Source organism: Balaenoptera ricei, chromosome 10, assembly GCF_028023285.1.
Source record: "Balaenoptera ricei isolate mBalRic1 chromosome 10, mBalRic1.hap2, whole genome shotgun sequence".
Classification (NCBI taxonomy): domain Eukaryota; kingdom Metazoa; phylum Chordata; class Mammalia; order Artiodactyla; family Balaenopteridae; genus Balaenoptera; species Balaenoptera ricei.
Window position 1 is genome coordinate 97,652,896 of NC_082648.1, and position 9,894 is coordinate 97,662,789.

General features: G+C 56.4%; 2 protein-coding genes across 2 annotated transcripts; one reads left to right on the forward strand and one right to left on the reverse strand.

Annotated features, from left to right (window-relative positions):
* Positions 1-407: 407 nt before the first annotated feature.
* Positions 408-2,500, forward strand: ATF4 (activating transcription factor 4). Its single transcript, XM_059937011.1, has 3 exons — positions 408-610; positions 1,173-1,490; positions 1,581-2,500. The coding sequence occupies exons 2-3, from the start codon at positions 1,265-1,267 to the stop codon at positions 2,411-2,413; spliced, it is 1,059 nt and encodes a 352-aa protein (XP_059792994.1). The 5' UTR covers positions 408-610; positions 1,173-1,264; the 3' UTR covers positions 2,414-2,500.
* A 3,048-nt stretch (positions 2,501-5,548) lies between these two features.
* RPS19BP1 (ribosomal protein S19 binding protein 1) lies at positions 5,549-9,033 on the reverse strand. Its single transcript, XM_059934865.1, has 4 exons — positions 8,925-9,033; positions 8,634-8,762; positions 6,414-6,511; positions 5,549-6,020 (listed from the first exon to the last, which is right to left on the reverse strand). Exons 1-4 carry the CDS (start codon positions 8,974-8,976, stop codon positions 5,886-5,888), a joined length of 414 nt encoding a protein of 137 aa, XP_059790848.1. The 5' UTR covers positions 8,977-9,033; the 3' UTR covers positions 5,549-5,885.
* Between the last annotated feature and the right edge of the window lie 861 nt (positions 9,034-9,894).

Consider the following 9,894-nt stretch of genomic DNA (forward strand, 5'->3'; position numbering starts at 1 on the left):
ATCTTGATGCGCGCTCTCCTCCAGCATCTCGCGCGAGAACTAGGAGAACTCGTACTTCACAGTAATAAACCTTTCTTGGGCTGAAAGACTTCTCTCTCCGCCCTTCGGGCTAACGCCGGAAATGAGTGTGGCGGATCCCTCCGCGCTCCCCGGCGGCGGAAGGGAGTGACCCTTTGATCTTAAAAGCCTTGTAAAGTAGTGCGCCTTTTTCTTGAGGCCGTAAATAAAAACAATTCATTCTCTCTTCACAGCTACGCCCTAGACTTAAAAGTCGGAGATTGGAAACGGTAGGGGCGTCGAATAGATGGCAATGCGTGGGTGGGAGGAGCGAGTCACGTGACCGCGGCGGAAGGATGTGGTCCGTGATGCGTCCTTACAGGGAGCAGAGTTTATAAGGGACCCGCGCTCAGCGTCTCGCCGCCATTTTTTCTTCTTCTGCCTAAATGTGGTTTCTCCGTGCGAGTGCGTGCCTTCTTTCCTCCGCTCCCGCAGGGTCCGCGGCCACCATGGCGTATTAGAGGCAGCAGTGCCTGCGGCAGCATTGGCTTTTGCAGCAGCGGCAGCAGCACCAGGCTCTGCAGCGGCACCCCCCAGCAGCTTAAGCCATGGCGTAAGTACTGGGCCTGCGCCGCTCTGGCCGTGCGCCCCCGGGTCGGTGAGGGGTTTCTGCCTGCTTGGGCGCGGCCGGCGGCTGGGCGGCTTCGCGGAGGCGGGAGCGGTTTTACGAGCGCCCGGGACGCGTGGCCCCTGCTTGGGTGTCCCCAAAACGCCGGCGCTTTTGGGTCGGGAGCCCTCGGCAGCCCCGGCCCCCCCGAACCCGCCGGGTTCCACTTGGCGCCCCGCGAAACGTGGCAGCAGCCAAGATGGCGGCGTGGCAGGGCGGCGGCCGCGGCGTGAGTCATGGGGGGGGCGTGGGCGGGGCCGGGCGTCCAGAGCCGGATTTGGACATGCGGGTGGGGCGGCTTCCCCTTCTGGCCGGTTGGGGAACGGCCGGGCGTCCATCTTGTGCAGCCTGATGGACGCGGGGGTGACACGATGGCTCTGGGGCCACGTGGTCCCGATTCTCAACACCGAATGGAGTTCTGTTTTGGCCATGTTGCCTTATGGATGAAAAAATGAAGTTCTTAGGCCAGCTGATCTTTAATGGGACTTGGTTTCTGATTCGTATTCAGGCTTTTCACGGCATTCAGCAGCAGCGTTGCTGTAACCGACAAAGACACCTTCGAATTAAGCACATTCCTCGATTCCACCAAAACCTCGCAACATGGCCGAGATGAGCTTCCTGAGCAGCGAGGTGTTGGTGGGGGACTTCATGTCCCCCTTCGACCAGTCGGGTTTGGGGGCTGAAGAGAGCCTGGGTCTCCTAGATGACTACCTGGAGGTGGCCAAGCACTTCAAACCTCATGGGTTCTCTGGCGACAAGGCTAAGGCGGGCTTCTCCGAATGGCTGGCTGTGGATGGGTTGGTCAGTGCCTCAGATAACGGCAAGGGTGAGTGGGCTTCTTTTATCTGATGGTGGGATCTGGTGATAGTCTTGTACAGTTGACTCATTGGTTCCAACTCTCTTTAATCTTTTGCAGAGGATGCTTTCTCTGGGACAGATTGGATGGTGGAGAAAATGGATCTGAAGGAGTTTGATTTTAATGCTCTGTTGGGTATAGATGATCTGGAAACCATGCCAGATGAGCTTTTGGCCACGTTGGATGACACGTGTGATCTTTTTGACCCCCTACTTCAGGAGGCTAATAAGGAGCCCCCCCAGATAGTGAACCCAATAGGCCATCTTCCAGAAAGTTTGCCAACAACTGACCAGGGTGCCCCTTTCACTTTCTTACAGCCTCTTCCCCTCTCCCCAGGGGCCCTGTCCTCCACTCCAGATCATTCTTTTACTTTAGAGCTATGCAGTGAAGTGGTGATCTCTGAAGAAGATAGGAAGCCAGACTCCACTGCTTACGTTACGGTGCACCCTCAGTGCGTAAAGGAAGAGGATGCCCCCTCAGATAATGATAGTGGCATCTGTATGAGCCCTGACTCCTATCTGGGCTCTCCCCAGCATAGCCCCCCTACCTCAAGGGGCTCTCCGAATAGAAGCCTGCTATCTCCAGGTGCCCCTGGTGGCTCTGCCCGCCCCAAACCCTACGACCCTCCTGGAGAGAAGATGATAGCAGCAAAAGTAAAGGGTGAGAAACTAGATAAGAAACTGAAGAAAATGGAGCAGAACAAGACAGCAGCCACTAGGTATCGCCAGAAGAAGAGGGCAGAGCAGGAGGCCCTCACTGGTGAATGTAAAGAGCTAGAAAAAAAGAATGAGGCTCTGAAAGAGAAGGCAGATTCCTTGGCCAAGGAGATCCAGTATCTGAAAGATTTAATAGAAGAGGTCCGCAAGGCAAGGGGGAAGAAGAGGATCCCCTAGTTAGGGTAGTCAGGAGGGTGTGTGCTTGTACATAGGAGGCTAGTGCTGAAGCTGTGTGTTTTAATAAATTATTTTGTAGTGAAAGTACTTCTGTAGACTGCTGTGTCTGGTTTCTTGTCTTTGGTAAAGAGCCCAGTCAATCCCCAGAAGCAGCATTTTGCTGTGGGCTTCGTTGTCAGGACTTGAAATTTAAGTCCAGAGTCAATTTTTTTTTTTTTTTTTCCTGACACTGTAGGGCTGTATGTCAGGATCACTGATGACTTCAGTTGGACCCCTGAGACAGGGAGTTGGGCTAGATCCCCCCCTAGTAGGTGGCTGGGTGATTGCCCCAGGACCGAAAACTTTGACTCGATGTTAACCACCCTTGGGTGCGAGTGAGGCTGGGGAATTTTAGCCTAAGGACCAGGGTGGCAGAGAACAGCCTGGGCTCCACTTGTTCCCTCATGATTGTTGCTTTTTGCCAATATTAAGTACCCAGATAAGGCCCCACGGTCTGAGCTGGGCACACAAGGGGATTAGGTTTCACTGAAATGCTGCAATTCTGTAGAGAGACCTTCCCAGAAGGGTCTGTTCAGGGAAAGATGTCTTAGTTTTTGCTGGAGCAAACGGAAGAGCAGGCCCCAAAGGCTGGCTGGTTCCTAGGCTTCCCTGGCTGGCACCTTGGCAAGCTGGAAGGCCTGCCATCCCTGATGTCGGGATGGAAGGGCACTGGAGCCACGCTGCTTTATTGCAATCCTGGCTGGTAACATTTTATTGCAAGATAAGGCAGGCATCTCTCGTTGAGTACAAGAGTCTGAACCCAGCCTGGGCAGGTTTCTTCTTGTGTCCTTTAGGGCCTGTTGAGGGAGGACCAGTTTTCCATTGTGAAAGACAATGTAGACGAGCCGCTGGGACGCGGGTGATGCAAATGTGGCACCAGGCACTGTTGTAAACACTGCACGCAGCCCCTGTGGTGACCCCGTCACAGGTTTTGTGGCAGAGGGCATTTGGAGAAGTTGTAGGGCCTGTTTGAACCCAGGGTTATGGGCTTTTGCCTGTTCTGCTCCCTGTGGTGGGGCTGGTATTTCCCTGACCTGCTTCCTGATGCCTAACAGGGTAATGTGGGAGAAGTAATGGTGGCCCAGATGGGAATGCTTCCCCAAGGCACCAAGGGAGTGGGTGTCACATGTGGACCTTGGACCTGGTGATCTTCAAGGTCTTAACTGCCCTGAGCTGGGCTTCGAAGGACAGGGAAAGTTGTGCACTAGAATGGGGAAGAGCACCCTGAGAAGAAGCGTCGGAGGTGGGGACGAATGGGCACACAGTCCCACCCACCTCCAAGAGGGCTCCCCGGCCCCAGCGGTGCTGGAGAAAGTCACCTGATGGGATCCGCCCAGCTCCTGCAGGAACTTGTTAAGCCTCCCATACACACACACCCTGGCGGAGGTCCCGCGTGGCAGTCCTGCCCTCTCCTGGGTCTCTAAGTGAATTTGTCAGCTGCTCCAAACCACCGGAGATAAAGCCGCTCCATCAGGGAAGGCCTCTTCCTCCCGGCCCTCAATGTGGCACCCCAGTGTCCTCTGACTTGGTTCCTGTCCCTTTCCCAGCAGATTGTCAGTCACCAGGTCCGCGGCTCTCAGTCAGCACCCCCATGTGTGGCTCTTGCACCGGCGCGCCCCTCCCCAGGGCCCCCTGCTGCCTTCTCACCACCTGCAACGGAACCGTCCAGGGTGACTGTTAACAGTAGATTCTGGAGTCCCACCCTGACCCACAGGACCAGTCTCGGGTGAACGCTAACGTCAGTCACGCCTAGGGGTCACGGACACACACCTACTGGTGCTACTCGGCACAAACGTTAAAACTGGAAAACTCAAGAGCAGAGAAGCCCAGGACCCCTGCTCTCACCCTCCCGCAGAGGCAGGCCCCTCATTCTACACCTGGGGAGGGGGCAGGAACCCCTACGTGATGACATAACAGCAGGTGCGTGCCTGTTAGAAGGGGGCCCTGGTCAGCCGGTTCTTCAGAGAACTTCTGGTGAGAGAGAGGGGGAAGCTGAGGCTGCTGCTTGCTAAGCCGCTTAAAAGAGGAAGGGAATGAGCCTCCCAGGACACGGGAGTGTCTCTCCTCACAGCGGCCACTGGAGCTCCGCAGGCGGCCGGAGAGCTTGGGAAAACACCCCCTTCTCCCTTCTTGGAACAAGCCATCCGAGGACGGTGGCGCAGTTCCGGTTTGGAGTCACGACACCTCTCCTGCCCACCTTGACTTCCTGGATGGCTGGTCTGCTTCCTACTCTCGGAGGCCACCTGCACCGTAGGACAGGCGCCAACTCTGCCTCAGGCAATTCTGTGGTCCCCTCCTGTCCCCACTTAGGATGGAAAGCTGGCTAGTAACCAGGAACAGCCCCGCCGGGGTCTGGCTGTGTGAGGGATAAAACTTTCCCTCCTCTTGCACAGAAGAACCCACGGCGGGGTCCCTTCAGCAGTCCTCTACCAGACAACACATGTCCCAAGGAGCCCTTAGGCATGCGGGGGGCGGCTCTAGGTGAGCCAGACCGAGCCACCTGGAGGCCTCCAGGGCCCCCTCCCCAGAAGGGACTCCTGGGCTTCTAGGACTTGTCATCAGTGCCACACTGAAGACCCAGCTGGGCAGCACCACCCACCCACTCGGGCATCTGCTCAACAGCACCTGCCCTGCGCTGCCCCCGCCGGGCGCGGCCCGGCCTCCGCCTTCCCCTGGTGGAGCAGCTCTGGGCCGGCAGCACCCTTCTGCTCCGCAGACCTGAGCGTAAAACCCTGTTTCTTGAGCTCACCTCCTGAGTCGCCCCACTAGTCCCCACCTCCTGTGACAGAAGTAAGAGAAAACACAAGTGGCCTTTGATCCACCCCCCAGCCAAACACACAAGGGCACAAGCCCTGGGCACGGGCTGAGGCAGCCACGCTCCCTCCCTCAGCTTCCTCAACAGCTGCCTTCTCAGCTGGGGCTGCCACCCCAGGGAGAGGAGGCCTGCGGGGTCTGCAGGTGCGGTGAACTGCCCTCCAGTGGTGCCTGCGCTGGGGCTGGGCTGCAGGACTTCTGACCTGGAGCCCTGAGAACCAGCCGGGAGGTGGGGGAGGGAGGGAAGGCTCCCCGCTGCCAGAGGAGGCGGGAGACACCCTGTTAGAGCAGCGCACACAGCCCCTGGGCCACGTTTATTAGAACCTGGAAGCCCACCCAGCGGCCCTCCTCCTATCAGAGGTGTGGTCCCCAAGGGCCCAGTGACCGGCCTCTCCACAGCCAACAGCCCCGAGGCCCTCCCTGGGCCAAAGCAGACAAAACAGCCCGACGTGTTCCTTTCCAGCAGGCAGGTGGCACCTCCCGAGCCTGCAGATGTCAGTTCGGGTCTGAGCGAAGGTCCTCCCTAGGCTTCCAGCTCGCCAGCTCCACGCCAGCCTCCACTCCAGGGCTTCCCCGAGCCAGGCTGAGAGGCCCGAGGCGGCTGTGCCCTCCCGGGAGCCTAACTGCCGAAGTACTCCTGCTGGAACTTCTGGAAGTCTTCCTCGGTGAACACGGTGCCCTCGGCCTTCTTCTTCTTCTTAGTCTTGCCCACAGGCCGGTCACAGGCCTTGCGGCCCCGGTCCTGGCGCACAATCTGGGGGCGGGTGAGAGTCAGGAGCCCTAGGTGGTGACTCGCAGCCACTTGCAGCCACACAACCTGGTGCAGCCGCCCAAGTGCCGCCCTCTCACCTGGCCCTCACTCCGTCCCGGGAGGCAGGGCACGTGGTTTCCACTTACAGAGGAGCCAGCGGAGGCCCACAGGGGTCCCAGGGGAGCAAGGCCAGGCCCAGCCTCCCACCTTCCCCGCTCTGCTCTCGGCCCTCCAGGGGGAGGCCCCTCACAGCACAGACGGGTGTCCAGATCTTAGGAGCCTGGAGGGGGCCCCACCCTCCAGCCTGTGCTCAGGGCTGAGACTCCCACGGATCCCAGGAACAGCCTCAGTTCTCACCCCCCAGGTTCCTTCCCACAGCCCATCCCCCTGACGAACCTGCTGGGTGACGGATTCGGCCACTGTGCTTCTTGCACTAGTCATAAACCTCAGGTTTAATCCAAGGTAACCTCGCCGCTCTCGCTTCTGGAACTCAGCTGTGGATGGCAGGCAGGGTGGCATCGTTTCAGATTCACTCCCTGGAAGCCTTCTGGGTCCCTTCCTGACATCTCTCCACTCCACTCCCACCTCCCATGGCCCTGCCAGAGGCCCCGTCGTCCCTTCCCCAGGTCACTGCAACAGCCTGGGCTCTTCTGTCAAAGCCACACTCCACACAGATCCTGCTCAAAGTCCCCCTTGGTTCCACCTGCTCAAGTGATTTACTCAACAAAGGTGTCCTGGGCACTTACCGTGTGTCTGTCAGGCACTGTTCTAGGTGCAAGAGCACAGAGCAGGAAACAGAGCAGACAAAAAGTCCTGCCCTCATGGAACTTCCATTCCGTGGAAAGAGAGATGGTACACAAGGTAAACAGTATTTCAGAGGGTGATCATTTTATGGAGAAAAAGAGAATAGTAAACAGAAATGAGAAATGCCAGGGGGAGGGTTGCAATTCTAAACAGGAGGCTCTGAGAAGGCCTCACTGAAATGAATTCTGAGCAAAGACTGGAGAGAGAGAGTGACACTGTGGGGGAAGAGCATTCTGGGCAGAGGGAACAGCCAGTGCAAAGGCTCTGAAGCAGAAGTGTGACTAATGTGCTTGAAGAACAGAAGGTGGTTAGACAGAGAGGGGAGAAGCCGAGGAGATGAAGCTGGAAGGAGCAGATCATGTGGGGCCTCAGCAGGCACCGAAAAACTCAGGCTCTCACCCTGGTGGGTGCAGGGCAGAGGAGAGACAGGTCTGGCTCAGGATTTTACGGGATCACTTCGGCTGCTATGGTGAGAACAAGATTACTGGGGGAGGGGGGGGGGAGTGGAAGGGAGACCAGTTAGGAGGCTTCTGCAATAATCCAGGCAAGAGATGGTGTAGCTCAGACCAAGGTGGCAGCCACAGAGGTGTTCTTTAGGTTGGCCACTGAGGGTTGAGAGAGTCCCCTCAGTCCTCAGTCACGTGCCATGACAGGGCGGTGGGGCGGGGGCTGGGATGGAGGAGTGACCTCCCTCGGGCCCCTTGTGTGCCTGCTCCACACCAGAATCACTGTGGCTCAACCCAGGCTCACTTTCCTGCCTCCACACTTTTGCTCATGCTGTATTTCCTCGGAATTCATAGTTCTTTTAACAAACAACTTGAACACTTTTTATGCACCAGGCCCTGGAATTCAAAGACACACTAGGAGCTCACCAAGTCCTGCCACAGGTCAAAATTACCCTGCATTCCTGCCCACTCCTGCTCCTCTTCAAGTCTGTAGGTCTTGTTAAGTGGTGCCACATCCCCCAAGATATTCCGTACTCGCTGACTCCCTCCTCCTCCATCCTCACAGCCAATTCACCACCGACGCCATCAATGCCCCCTCCTCACCGCATCTTCCACCTGCACAATTCTCTTATCTCCGCACCATCACCGCTGCCCAGGCCATAGCACCTTGAAGCAGTAGGTGGGATCAGGGCTCTGGAGACAATCTGCCTGATTTCTACCTGTACTATCTGGGCAGGGGCCTGTTTCTGCTTCTGTAAAATGGAGGTAATGACAGTGCCGACCTCACAGGGTTGCTGTGAGCAATTACATGAGCAAACATTTGTACGAGGCTTAGAACAGCACCTGGAACAAGGAGTATTAATTTTATTTAATGCTCCGGCTCTGACCCTCGTTCACTGTATGTCACTATGACCAGGCTTCTTTTTTTCAAAATTTCAAAGGCAATAAACTTCTTTCTGACTCCGCCTATGCCATTCTCTCTAGAATACTCTTCCCCCGGTTCACTCGTATACTTCCATCGGGTCTGGGCTTAAATGTTGCTTCCTCAGAGAAGCCTGATTTGGCCTTTCATTCTAAGTCCCTCTCAGAGCACCACAGTCTTAATGCATAGACCCCATCACAGCAACCATACGCTGATTTTGAAACTCTTCGATGCTTCTCTCCCTATTAGGGCTGTAGACCTTGAAGGCCAGGACAATGTGATTCGTTCACCTCCGTGTTCCCAGGGCCCCGCCCCGCGCCCGTCGCACAGCAGGTATTCTAGAAACTCCTGGGGAACATTTCAAGCCCTCACTCTAGCGCCCCTTCCTCCAGGGCACCGCCCCCGACCCCGGGAGCAGCGCGTCCAGCCCCTTGCCGAGCTCACCCAGCGCCGATTTGGGCACCTTTCCCTTGGCCGAGTTCCGCAGTTTCTGGGCCTGGGTCGCCTTCGCCTTCCGCGTCCGCTTCATCGGAGCCTCGCTCGGCTTGGTTTGGCCTGGCGCGTCCCTGGGGGCTGTAGGGGAAGAGAGGAACCGACTCGGTTCGGAGGGCGCTCAGGGTTCCCATCCCACCGAGGCTAAGCCCGGTCTGGATCGTTCGCACCCTCGGGGCTCCTGCCCCCAGCCCCTGCCGACTTCCCGCCCAGGCTGGACGTCTCTGGGAAGAAGCTCCTCACCCTCAGGCACCCCCAAAAGCTCCAAACCCCGCCGCAGCAAGGAAGCCGACATAGCGGTGCTTAGCTCCGCCCACACGCCTCAACTACTTCCGCCTTGGCCGCACTTGTCGTTTCGGTGGAAACGCGAGCTAGAACAAAAGGTTCCGCAGTGGGCGGGCGGAAGTGCCCACCTTCCTTAGGACGCATGCGTTAGGTTTACCACTGGGCGGGATCTGGAGGCGGGGCCAACGCGCCGAAGGACGCATTTGTCTTCCAATCGCAACCCAACCGACCCGTTGGGAGCCAGGCCCCGCCTTCTCCCGGAAGCCGTCCACCGCTAGCCCAGCCTGGTGGGTCAGTTCTCTCGCGTCAGGCGTCTCCGTAGTGGGCGAGGCCGGGGGCGGGACGGAGTGTTAGTATTCTCAATTTTTACGAAAAAGGGGAATGTATTTTTGGAAGTATTTTTTCATATACTTCAACCGGAGCAACATTTCGCACAGATCTAGTTCGGCATGAGAATCCAGCTATCTTCCATTAGAGACGTTTGCAAAAATGCAAAACAATAGTGTTTTCCCACTATTTTGTTTTGTTTTCATTAAAATATGTCACTTATGTTAATATGTGGGCTTGTTATTGTTGTTTTCAATGAATTAATAAGTATTTTTTAAAATTCTGTTTTAGTCCCTAACATGGTAACTCTTGTTAGATAGTTACACATACAAAAGCTCTTTGGGATCCTGAATTTTTTTAAGAGTAAAGAGTTCTTAGACAAAATAGTTTGAGAACTTCTGGCTTAGAAATTAGTACTCTTCTTGCTGTGGGGAGGAAACCTGTCTTGTTCACTGCTCCATCTGCAGCTCCTAGCCCAGTACTTTGCATGCAGAAGGCACTCAATAAATCAGTGGTGAATGAGGGGGAACCACTGAATTCACCGTACAGACATGTTCTGAGATCCTTTTGTATACCTGACACTGTAGAGTGTAGGACATGG